The 12,247-nt window shown below is 38.0% G+C and overlaps 1 protein-coding gene and 1 pseudogene across 1 annotated transcript; one reads left to right on the forward strand and one right to left on the reverse strand.

Moving 5' to 3' along the window:
- The first annotated feature begins 38 nt into the window (after window positions 1-38).
- Window positions 39-4,708, forward strand: LOC150023360 (putative disease resistance RPP13-like protein 1 pseudogene; annotated as a pseudogene).
- Window positions 4,709-8,964: 4,256 nt separating this feature from the next.
- On the reverse strand, window positions 8,965-10,500 carry LOC150023361 (uncharacterized). Its single transcript, XM_090297816.1, has 5 exons — window positions 10,340-10,500; window positions 10,157-10,261; window positions 10,011-10,080; window positions 9,838-9,933; window positions 8,965-8,997 (listed from the first exon to the last, which is right to left on the reverse strand). Exons 1-5 carry the CDS (start codon window positions 10,465-10,467, stop codon window positions 8,965-8,967), a joined length of 432 nt encoding a protein of 143 aa, XP_090153942.1. The 5' UTR covers window positions 10,468-10,500.
- Between the last annotated feature and the right edge of the window lie 1,747 nt (window positions 10,501-12,247).

Raw genomic sequence — 12,247 nt, forward strand, 5'->3', positions numbered from 1 at the left:
AACAGAAGAAAGAATCACGTGTATGTCTGCAACTTGTCATGGCTCAAAGTAATGTAAGAAAGAAACGTTGACAGGAAGGAAAGTTTCTCCTCGTTCTAGATGATGTCTGGAACGAGCACAGAGACCAGTTGAAATCATTGCCAAGTCCTCGGAAATATGGAGCTAAGGGAAGTACAATTCTTATCACAACACGCAGTAACAAAGTTGCTTCTACCATGGAGTCAAACAATATTCACCAACTAAGGCAATTACAAAAAGATCACAGCTGGCAAGTTTTTGCTAAACATGCATTCCAAGATGATAACTCTAAGTAGAATTATGTGTTGGAGGAGATTAGCATGAAGATAGTTGAAAAGTGCCAAGGACTGCCTCTGGCCCTTGAAACGGTAGGTTGTATTTTACAGTCAAAGTCATCTGTTTCAGAGTGGAAAGATGTATTGAGAAGCAACATATGGGACTTACCAATAGAAGATAGTATAATTATCCATGCTTTGTTGTTGAGCTATTACCATCTTCCTTCTCATCTCAAGAGATGTTTCGCTTATTGTGCATTATTCTCCAAAGACCATAAGTTTGACAAGAAGAGCTTAATTCTCATATGGATGGCTGAAAATTTTCTACAAAGCTCTCAGCAAAGTAAGTCTTTAGAAGAAGTAGGCGAGCAATACTTCAATGATTTACTATCAAGGTCATTCTTTCATCAGTTAATTTGGTACAAGGTAAAGTGCTTTGTAATGCTCAACCTTCTGAATGATTTAGCAAAATATGTTTCTGGTGAAATCTGTTGGGAAAAAACGGGTAATTTTCCCACTAAAACAAAACCCTAACAGAGCTACCCGACAAATAATATTGAATAAATAAAGCGGAATAATAAAAGAGATAAAGAGAAAAGAACACACCCGAAAATTGTTAACGGAGTTTGGCCTGTTTAGCCTAATCTCCGAGCACAGCAAAAACAACTCACTTTTATTATTATGAGAGAAGATATTACAAATTGGGATATATCACAATGAAGGAGAAGAGTTTAATTTATAACCCTCAAACCTCCTTGCCAAACAATGAACCCACCGATGTGGGACTTGGGATTAAGCCAAAATCAACAAATCTCCACCTTGCCTTAATTTCAAGTCCCACCTAAAACAAATCTTCTCAAAACATAACAAAAACAAACTTTACAGTGCTACAAATTTGCGCCTCCGGGCGCCAACTTCAAATGTGCAAAATATTAACCAAGTCTAAACAATGTTCAAACTTGGCCCTTGTAACCACCTTGCCTTGTAGCGAACATCTTCTTTATTAGAAAATTCTTCTTTCTTTGCAAATACCCATTTGCACCCAATTGCCTTCTTACCTTTTGGTAATTGTGCCAACTTCCACGTCTTGTTCTTCTTCAAAGACTGCATCTCCTCTTCCATCGCAACTGCCCAATTACCACTCTCTGAACTCAGAATGGCTTCTGGATAAGTGGATGGAATGTCATCAACAACTGGAAGTGCATAGGCAACCATATCCATGAAACGAGCAGGCTTCTGAATATCTCGTCTCTGTCTTCTAACTGCAATTGGCGCTGATTGTTGTTGAGATTCTTGGGTAGGAACCTCTTCCTCATCTGACTCTTCTTCTTCCATAGGAGAGTCACTTGTGGTATTTCGTGTTGGGATCACCACTGTCTGCTCAAACTCCACCTGCTTCCGAACATACTCCACCTGTTGTGGAGTACTATCAGCTCCTTCTGGATTTACCTTCTTTAACATGGCAGATTCATCAAAGGTAACATCCCTGCTGATAATCGTCTCCTTTGCCTCTAGACACCACAAACGGTATCCCTTCACTCCAGGACTAAAGCCCATGAAAAGAGCCTTCTTTGCCCGTAGATCCAACTTTGATTCAATCACATGATAATATGCAATAGAACCAAAAACATGCAAAGAATCATAATCAGTTGCAGGTTTTCCAGACCATACCTCTAACGGGGTTTTGCCATCTATAGCAGATGATGACAAACGATTGACGAGATGTTGAGCGTATGTCACAGCCTCAGCCCAAAACTCTCTGCCTAACTCAGCATTAGACAACATACAACGAACTTTCTCCACAAGTGTCTTGTTCATACGCTCCGAAACCCCATTCTGCTGTGGTGTTTTTCTAACAGTGAAGTGTCGAACTATGCCACAATCTTGGCATACCTTCAGGAACAGATCACTCTTGTATTCTCCTCCATTATCTGTTCGGAGAACCTTAATCTTCCTTCCTGTCTGGTTTTCAACTTGAGCTTTCCACTTAAGGAAAATTCCAAGCACATCATTTTTGTTCTTCATAGTAAACACCCAAACTCTCCTGGAAAAATCATCAACAAAAGTGACAAAATAATGCCTACCTCCGATTGACGGAGTCTTGGCAGGTCCCCACACATCTGAATGCACATAATCCAGAATACCCTTGGTATTGTGAATTGCAAAGCCAAACTTCACTCTTCGTTGTTTTCCCAGAACACAATGCTCACAAAATTCAAGTTTGCAAGCCTTCGTACCTTTCAACAGTCCCTGCTTGGTAAGAATTTGCAAGGATTTCTCTCCAGCATGTCCCAACCTCATATGCCACAACTTCGTTGCCTCAGCATCCTTCTTAGAGTTAGAAGTTGCTGCCGCTATTGTCCCCACCACTGTACTACCTTGATAGTAATACAAATTGTTCTTCATCACGCCTTTCAACATCACCAGTGCTCCTGAAGTTGCTTTAAGAATTCCATCTCGCATCGTCACGACTAAGCCTTTAGATTCTAAAGCCCCCAATGAGATGAGATTCTTCTTTAACTTTGGCACGTACCGTACATCCCGCAAAATCCTGGTGGATCCATCATGATTCCGCAGCTTGATTGAACCTATTCCAGCTGTCTTACATGGATTATCATTACCCATGTAAACAACCCCGCCATCAAGTTCTTGAAATTCAAAGAATCAATCTCGAATGGGACACAGATGATAGGTACAACCTGAATCCAATATCCACTCATCTGGATACGATGATGCTGAAAGCGATACAATTAAAGAGATATCTGATTCCACATCACTTTTGCATTCTACAACATTTGCATCTTGCGGAACCTTCTCTTTCTTCTGCAGTTTTGGACAGTCTTTCTTCCAATGTCCTTTCTCATGACAGAAAGCACACTCATCTTTGGCAACGACTCGACCTTTAGACTTAGACATCCCTCTTCTCTCCTTTGTTTGGCTTTGCTGACGACCTCTTGCCACCAATGCTTCTTCTGATGTCGTTGATTTGGTTTTCATCTTATCCTGCTTTCTCAATTCATGACTATATAAAGCAGAACAAACAACATCTAACGACACATTCTTCTTCCCGTGAAGGAGCGTAGTCTCCAAATGTTCAAATTCATCATGAAGAGATGATAACAACATCAAAGTCAAATCCTCATCCTCAAACTTCACATCTAAATTCAACAGGTCTGCTACTAATTGATTAAACATAGTGATGTGTGCATTCATAGTAGTACCTTGTTGGTAGTCAAATCAGAACAACCTTTTCTTCATCAGGAGCTTGTTCTGACCACTCTTCTTCAGAAACTTGTCCTCCAATGCCTTCCACAGTTTGTGTGCAGAAGTCTCGTTTTTTACAGCGTACTTCTGCTCTCTGGACAGGCAGGATCGAATAGTTCCGCATGCTAACCGGTTGATGATACTCCAATCTTTCTCCTCTACCTCTTTTGGTTTCTCTCCTTCAATAGCAATATCAAGACCCTGCTGAAAAAGAGAGTCCAAGACCTCTCCTTGCCACATGCCAAAATGTCCAGTGCCATCAAATATTTCCACCGCCAATTTCAAAGTGGACACCGGGAACCTCGACCATGATGGCGAGGAGCCCGACACTCTGGATACATCCTTCGCTTCTTCTTGATTTGCCATTACAAACTCAAAATATATTATTCAATATCACAAATAATTTCAAACAACCCAAGGCGAACCTTCGGCTCTTGATACCACTTGTTGGGAAAAAACGGGTAATTTTCCCACTAAAACAAAACCCTAACAACTACCCGAAAAATATATTGAATAAATAAAGCGGAATAATAAAAGAGATAAAGAGGAAAGAACACACCCGAAAATTATTAACGGAGTTCGGCCTGTTTAGCCTAATCTCCGAGCACAGCAAAAATAACTCACTTTTATTATTATGAGAGAAGATATTACAAATTGGGATATATCACAATGAAGGAGAAGAGTTTAATTTATAACCCTCAAACCTCCTTCCCAAACAATGAACCCACCGATGTGGGACTTGGGATTAAGCCAAAATCAACAAAATCTTCTACAGGTTGGGTGTTGATAGACCAGGAAGCGTATCAAAGACAACACGTCACTTTTCAAATGTAAATAATCGTGTTGAATGTGGTGAGTATAGGATTTTATGTGATGCTAAAAGACTAAGAACATTTTTTTCCATATCTACGGATTGTGGGATGTCAGTACAAGAGTTGATCTCCAACTTTAAGTTCTTACGACTCTTATCTTTGTCTTACTGTCGTAACATAAAAGAGGTGCCTGACACTATAGCCAATCTCATACACCTTCGTTCATTAGATCTTTCACATACTTATATAGAGAGACTTCCCGACTGAACATGTTCACTTTGTAACTTGCGAGTGTTGAAGCTAAATGACTGTAAGTTTTTGAAGGAGTTGCCCTCGACTTTGCATGAACTCTTAAATTTATGTTGCCTTGAACTTAAGGAAACTACTTTAAGAAAGAGTCCAGGGCTTTTAGAAAAGTAGTAGTGATTTCAATATTCAACAATTAGGACAACTTGATCTTCATGGAAAGCTGTTAATTGAAAATCTTGAAAATATCGTGAATCCCTGTGATGCATTGGCAGCTGATTTGAAGAATAAAACACATTTGGTGGACTTAAATTTAACATGGAATTTTAAGCGAAACAATGAGGATTCAATAAAACAAAGAGAGGTACTAGAGAATTTGCAACCTTCTAGACATTTGGAGTAGTTGTCAATCCTTAACTATTCGGGCCGACAATTTCCACGCTGGTTATCTGATAAATTTCTATTGAATGTTCTATCCCTAGGGTTGTATAACTGTAAATATTGTCAATGGTTGCCTTCCATTGGACTTTTGACATTTCTCAAGCACTTGGAAATTGAGGGCCTTGATGAGATAGTGAGGATGGATGCTGATTTTTATGGGAATAGCTCTTCTGCATTTGCATCCTTGGAAACGTTAAGCTTTACTAATATGAAGGAATGGGAAGAATGACAATGCATGACAGGTGCTTTTCCATGTCTTCAAGATCTTTCTTTGACGAATTGTTCTAAAGTAAAAGGGCACTTGCCAGATCTTCCTCATTTGAAGAATCTATGCATCACGAGTTGCAAACAACTTGTAGCTTCAACTAACAGGGTGTTAGAAATTGAAGATGATAAGATGGAGACATCTTCATTTGATATGATAGGGCACCATCTTCAATCCTTTAGTATTTTTATTTGTCCGGGCATGAACATTCCCATAAACCATTGCTACCATTTCCTTGTACAATTGCATATCCTTCAATGTTGTGACTCTCTCACGGACTTCCCTCTAGACTTATTTCCAAAACTCCGCGAGCTTGATTTAGGGAACTGTCGTAACCTACAGATAATATCACAGGGACACCCTCATCGTCATTTGAAGAGTTTGTCAATTCAACATTGCTCTGAATTTGAATCATTTCCCAATGAAGGATTATTTGGACCTCAGCTAAAGAGGTTTTGTATTATAGGAATGGAGAAATTGAAATCAATGCCTAAACGCATGTTCGCCCTCCTTCCATCTCTTCATTATGTATCCATACATGATTGTCCAGAAGTGGAGTTGTCTGAGGGATGCTTGCCATCAAATCTAAAAGAAATGCGGCTCTTGAATTGCTCCAAACTTGTTGTCTCACTAAAGAAGGGGGTTTGGGAAACTAACACTTCCCTAAAATTTTTGTATATTCAAAAAGGCGATGTGGAGTGTTTTCCAGATGAAGGTTTGCTCCCACTCTCTCTTACTGGACTACAAGGGTCTTTGTCACCTCTCTTCTCTTCGAAAATTGGTTCTTGAAAATTGTTGAACAACAGCTATCCCTCCAGACATTTACTGGTTAGTAATTTTCAATGTGCGGTATGGGGGATGATTATTGAAAACATTTCACATTTTATAAATCTTCACATACTTCTTTGGCATGATCTAAAATTTCTTAATTATTTCTGAGATTTCATGTTATATTATGAGTCCTTAGATACTTGTTAGTACTTATTTTATATGATAGAGTTGGTACATCACTATGAATTCTTTTCCTTAGTTCCTTAATTCATGTGCAGACAACATTCCAAACTTAGAGTTTGTTGATCAGGTCTGGACTCCTGACTGTGAAGATCAAACCTTGTCCCTCTTGACTATCACTCGTCCATACTTCTTGTTTGCTTCTGGGGATTGCAAGAACCAAGCCATCACAGCTGATACAACAATGACCCTTCTTGGAGACCATTTTGCCACTGACCATAACCATGTGACTTCTGGAACTTCTCAGTCAAGTCAGTTGTGGGGTTTCGGTTCTTGTGTCAGGATTAACCTGCGTCTCACCAGAACCTTTGAATGTCAGTGGTTCATGAGTTGCAGAGTAGCTAGTTGCTAGCCTGGAAGATGGTTATTCCAGTGTGCTTTAGACATTAGTTTGAGTGCAAACATATGAACCGATATTTATTATTTTCTGTATTATAAAGAATGTAGGAATTTTTTTTTAATAAGATTATGGACATTGATTGCACTTGAACTAACTGAGTTATCTATTCTAGAGGTTCATGATGCAAGTTTTTACCATTGATTCTGTTCTTCACAAGCCCAATAAGCTTTGGAATGTTGAGCAGAGTTGAGAACAATATATAAATGATATGTTACATGAGATTACTATTCATGTGCACCATACTTGTGCAGTAGATATAGTGTTGAAGGTGTTGGGAAAAACGGGTAATTTTCCCACTAAAACAGAACCCTAACAGAGCTACCCGACAAATAATATTGAATAACAGAGCGGAATAATAAAAGAGATAAAGAGGAAAAACACACCAGAAAATTGTTAACGGAGTTCGGCCAATTTAACCTAATCTCCGAGCACAGCAAAAACAACTCACTTTTATTATTAGGGAGAAGATATTACAAATTGGGATATATCACAGTGAAGGAGGAGAGTTTAATTTATAACCCTCAAACCTCCTTGCCAAACAATGAACCCACCGATGTGGGACTTGGGATTAAGCCAAAATCAACAAATCTCCACCTTGGCTTAAAATCAAGTCCCACCTAAAACAAATCTTCTCAAAACATAACAAAAACAAACTTTGCAGTGCTTCAAATTTGCGCCTCCAGGCGCCAACTTTAAATGTGCAAGATATTAACCAAGTCTAAACAGTGTTCAAACTTGGTCCTTGTAACCACATTGGTGAGAATATCTGCAGGATTCTCCATAGTGTGAATCTTCTAGAGAACAATCTCCCCTTCATCGAGAATCTCACGCACAAAGTGATAGCGAACATCAATGTGCTTCGTCCGTGCATGAAAAACTTGATTCTTTGCTAAATGAATAGCACTCTGACTGTCAGAATATAACTCAAGTTGTTTCTGACCAATTCCCAAGTCTTTAAGCAACTCATGAAGCCAAATTGCTTCCTTCACAACCTCTGTAATCGCCATATACTCTGCCTCTGTCATAGACAAAGCCACCGTAGACTGCAAGGTAGACTTCCAACTAACTGGCGCTTTTGCTAAAATGAACAAATAGCCAGTTGTAGACCGTCGCTTATCCAAATCACCTGCATAATCAGAATCACAATATCCAACTATGCATTGACCTAGTGATTCATCTTGCTCAAATGTCAATCCAACATCTAAGGTATTTTGGAGGTACCGTAGAATCCATCTCACATCTTGCCAATGTGCCTTGCTCGGATTATGCATGTACCTGCTAACAACACTCACAGTCTGTGAAATATCTGGTCTTGTACACATCATTGCATACACCAAGCTTCCAACTGCATTTGCATATGGGACTTTCGCCATGTATTCTCGTTCTTCATCAGTCGTCGGAGATAAACGGCTACTCAATTTCAAATGAGGAGCAAGTGGGGTACTTACAGGTTTTGTATCTTCGTGTATACCAAAACGTTGTAGTACCTTCTGCAAATACTGCTTCTGTGACAGCCAAAGTTTTCCCCTCTCCCTGTCCCTGTTTTTCTCCATGCCGAGAATCTTCTTGGCTTCCCCCAAATCCTTCATCTCGAACTCTTTACTCAACTGAGCCTTTAACCTGTCAATCTCAACTTGGCTCTTTGCTGCAATCAGCATATCATCAACATATAAGAGTAAGTAAATGTAGGAACCATCTTCAAGTCTGCGCAAATACACACAGTGATCATATTTGCTTCTCTTGTACTTCTGATCCTTCATGAACTTATCAAATCGTTTGTACCACTGTCTCGGAGATTGTTTCAGTCCGTACAACGATTTGCTAAGTTTACAAACCCAATCTTAGAGAAGGTCCTATTAAACCAAAAGAGCATGCATCTTTAACCATCATTGTCTAAAATTATTCAAGCCAATGAATTTCTCAACCTCATACTTTGGAAAAGTCATGATGATTGAGTTTCTTCGTTTCAGGTTCACCGCACGAGTTTGTTGAGCACAAACACAATTCACTTATCCGTCGAGCCCTTAAATGTAACACGAAAATGGAAAAAAATTCAACATAAGGGAAGAAGAATGTAAAAAGGGTAAAATGGAGTATCAAGAATTACACACAAAAGAATTTAACGTGGTTCAACTGAAAACCTAGTTTACATCCATGAACATAAATTCACTATGAATAATATCTGAGATTACAACACATTTTTTCTCAAGTTTCATATTGAACTCTTAACTCTCATGTTAAAGAATAACCATCAAGTTCAAGTTCCTATATAGAAGACAAAACTGTCTTAACACTTCCAACTAAAGATGTTTCTCATAAGAAATAACCACATGTAGTGATTTAGTTACAATAAACTTGAGACACCACTAGTGCAGATATGTAAAACAAATGCGGCTATTTTAAATTTACAAATGCGGTCATAGAACCGCATTTGATCAACACGCATTTGTAAATCTGGAATTTACAAATGCGGTCCTATGACCGCATTCATAAATCACATTTACAAATGCGGTTACCTAAAATAACCGCATTTGTATATTATTCTGAATTAGGGGTTTGGGGTTTAGGATTTATGAATGCGGTCTTGGTAAACACCGCATTCATAAATCACTATTTACAAATGCGGTCATTTACCAAGACCGCATTTGTAAATACTGAATTCCCATTTACAAATGCGGTCATTTACCAAGACCGCATTTACATGCGAATTCACTATTTACAAATGCGGTCTTGGTAAATGACCGCATTTGTAAATAGTGCTTTTTTTTTAAAGTACATTCTGTTTTGTGCAGAAACCATATATTTAAATAACCTGCATAATGATCAAACCCAGCCAGACAAATACAAAAATGTAGTAATCAATTGAAATCATCAAAATGTACATTTACAAGTGATCAAATTACATATAATAAAACCACTAATATTGTTTACCTATGCTAGAGTTATAAAAATTAATGAAGTATGTGGACCAAGAATCTCTAACATATGAAATGCCTTCCTCACTCATTGGTGTTTCTTCTGTGAACAACTGCTTTGCAAAGTTGACATAAATTAGTTTCTAGATATATATATGTTCAAGAATTATAAAAATGATTTAACATATACCTCCTTCCAACCAGTTTTAACACCTAGTCTTATAATGGTAATCATCCATTGCATAATGTAATGGCCACACTCATAGCTTCCTGGTTGTTTATTACACTATATAATTCAATAAAAAGTAATATGTTAGTATATTGATAAACAATGATAATAGAGAAAGAAAAAAAATTACAAACCTTTACTCTTATGTAGTTCAAATTATTTGAACTGGATCGACCTTTTAGGATGTTATATCCACGCCATGAACTGGTTAATACAAAAAACCTCGTTAGTAGATGGTTAATTAGTAACATATACAAAGTTAAGTTTATACTATACTTACGTATCAATGATATCCTTAAATTTTGTGGGCATCTTCTTGTGTAGGGAACAGAACCACACAACAGTCTTATCAACCATTGATAAGACAAGTAACTGCCAATGATGCCTATATGATCAATGAAAAGAGTTAGTAAATATTTAAAACATGAAATAATAATAATTGATGACATATAATTAAACTTACTCATTAATATAAGGGCATAAATAAATTTGTTTTCCCTCTTTTTCCAGGATGTTAGTGGTGTATGCTTGAGTCTCAGTTGAGTTTGGTCCAACGGGATTAGTATATGCAGGATCTAAGAATCCATACATATTTTCCTTCCCCTCAGTGATACAGACTCTATGCAAAAACCTACAAGTTTTTAGTTAAAGCATAATCAATAATAATTTAACATAAAGTAAATTGAATAATAGGTAAAGATACTTACATCATAAAAAATTGAATTATACTTATATTGAGCTCCTGTTGACCAGATATAAATTCTGATAAATCTGTGTTGTAAATCATCAGTGGCAGTTCAGTGTTTATTTGAAAAAAATGTATTATCCCACGGAACTGGAAAAGGATCATTGCCAATCTGACTAGCAATGAGACGTAGGGAAGCCATAGGATCGTCAACTGGAACCTCATGCTTCTTTTTCAGACTTGGTGGCTGAAAAGGTTCCTACAAGATAAACAACATTTGTATTAAATTATATGTAATATATAAATATAAATAAAAAATAATATAATGAAACGAAATTATTACATGAGGTTCGGGCATAGATCGAATGAGCTCTCTGGGCCAGGCAACGAATGTCTGAAATGCATCGGCCACAGTGGTTACCTCATCTGAAGGTAGTGGAACACGAGCATCAGGAAATCGTACTTTTTCAACTGTTACCTTCGCCACATCAGGGGAGAGAGGAACGTTATGTAAGGTGGTGGCGTTTTTATAGACTTTTCCAAGTGCCACCACCCGAGGAAGTTTGCCGCCCACTACCAGTAGCTCACAATCCTCTGTCTGCCCATTGATATCATCCCCTGATGTTGGAGGAGCCGCACAACTCCCCTTTGTGCTCTTGGGAGTGGGACTAACAAGGGGTTCAATCGGCTCAGCACAAACTTGTTGCGATAGAAACTCTTGTCGCATTCGATCATTCTCCTTTTTCATCTCCAGCCACATCAAATCAGTCTCCTTTCTCATCTCCTCCATTATTTCTTCACGTAACTTACTCTTCTTAGAGGAGGAGGATGGTTGTCGTTCTGAAACTCCAAAATAAAGTTTAATTCTGACCCCTTGTCCAGCGGCACGAACACGACCAGAGTGTTCAGGTCGTCCAATTGCTTCAACCAGGATATCGTGACGACCTTCAGCAACAAATTTACCGTCGGATTCCAAGGAATCCTGCAAGAGTACACAAAAATCATATTTTCAATCATTAATATAATTAATGCTTTAAAAAAATTGAAAATAACAAAAATAACTTACAATTTTTTCGATTATAACCCCGGATTGCTCGGAACTTGGTGCACCCGACTTTTTAATTCGGGCCCTCTTCCATTTTTCATGGCGAAAAGGCGGTGGAGGAGAAGTGACCCCTGTTTCCACATTCTCAGACAACGTCCCCTGTTGAGATTTCTCCTTTTCCACCATCAGTGTTTGCTCAAGTTTTCTATACCCCGAACGAGACATAACGTGCGGGGTAAGATTCTTCAAAGCTATCTCTTGAGCTTTCTTCCGACGATCCTGTTATAATTGAAATAAACAAACTGAAGTAAATAAGATAAACTTATTAATGTTATATAAACAAAAAAGTTACTTAACTTACCATCCAAGCCTCATTTTCACGGCTTTCTCTAAAAGACGCCATGTCTCTTCATCAATATGTTGGTACTTTAAACATGGATTTTCGTCTTTAAGGTCGCCAAAAATGTATCTCGAAGTCAGTCTTGACTTAAAGGTACGAAATTTAAGTGCGATATTGGATAATATCTTTGATCGAAGCGGTTCCACATCAGGAATGTCAAAGTTTGCCTAGAAAATAACATCATCAAATTAAAATTAATTAATCAATATTAAAAAGCATTATATGATAACAATAATAATGT

This window comes from Phaseolus vulgaris, chromosome 11 (genome assembly GCF_051622355.1).
Source record: "Phaseolus vulgaris cultivar YP4 chromosome 11, ASM5162235v1, whole genome shotgun sequence".
NCBI lineage: Eukaryota > Viridiplantae > Streptophyta > Magnoliopsida > Fabales > Fabaceae > Phaseolus > Phaseolus vulgaris.

Coding starts and splice junctions, on each gene's coding strand:
- LOC150023361 (XM_090297816.1), bottom strand. CDS start 10,467: ATGTATGGATTCTTAGATCCTGCATATACTAATCCCGTTGGACCAAAC. Junction 10,262..10,339: donor TTATGCCCTTATATTAATGA/GTAAGTTTAATT, acceptor TTGATCATATAG/GCATCATTGGCAGTTACTTG. Junction 9,934..10,010: donor TGAACTACATAAGAGTAAAG/GTTTGTAATTTT, acceptor TGAATTATATAG/TGTAATAAACAACCAGGAAG.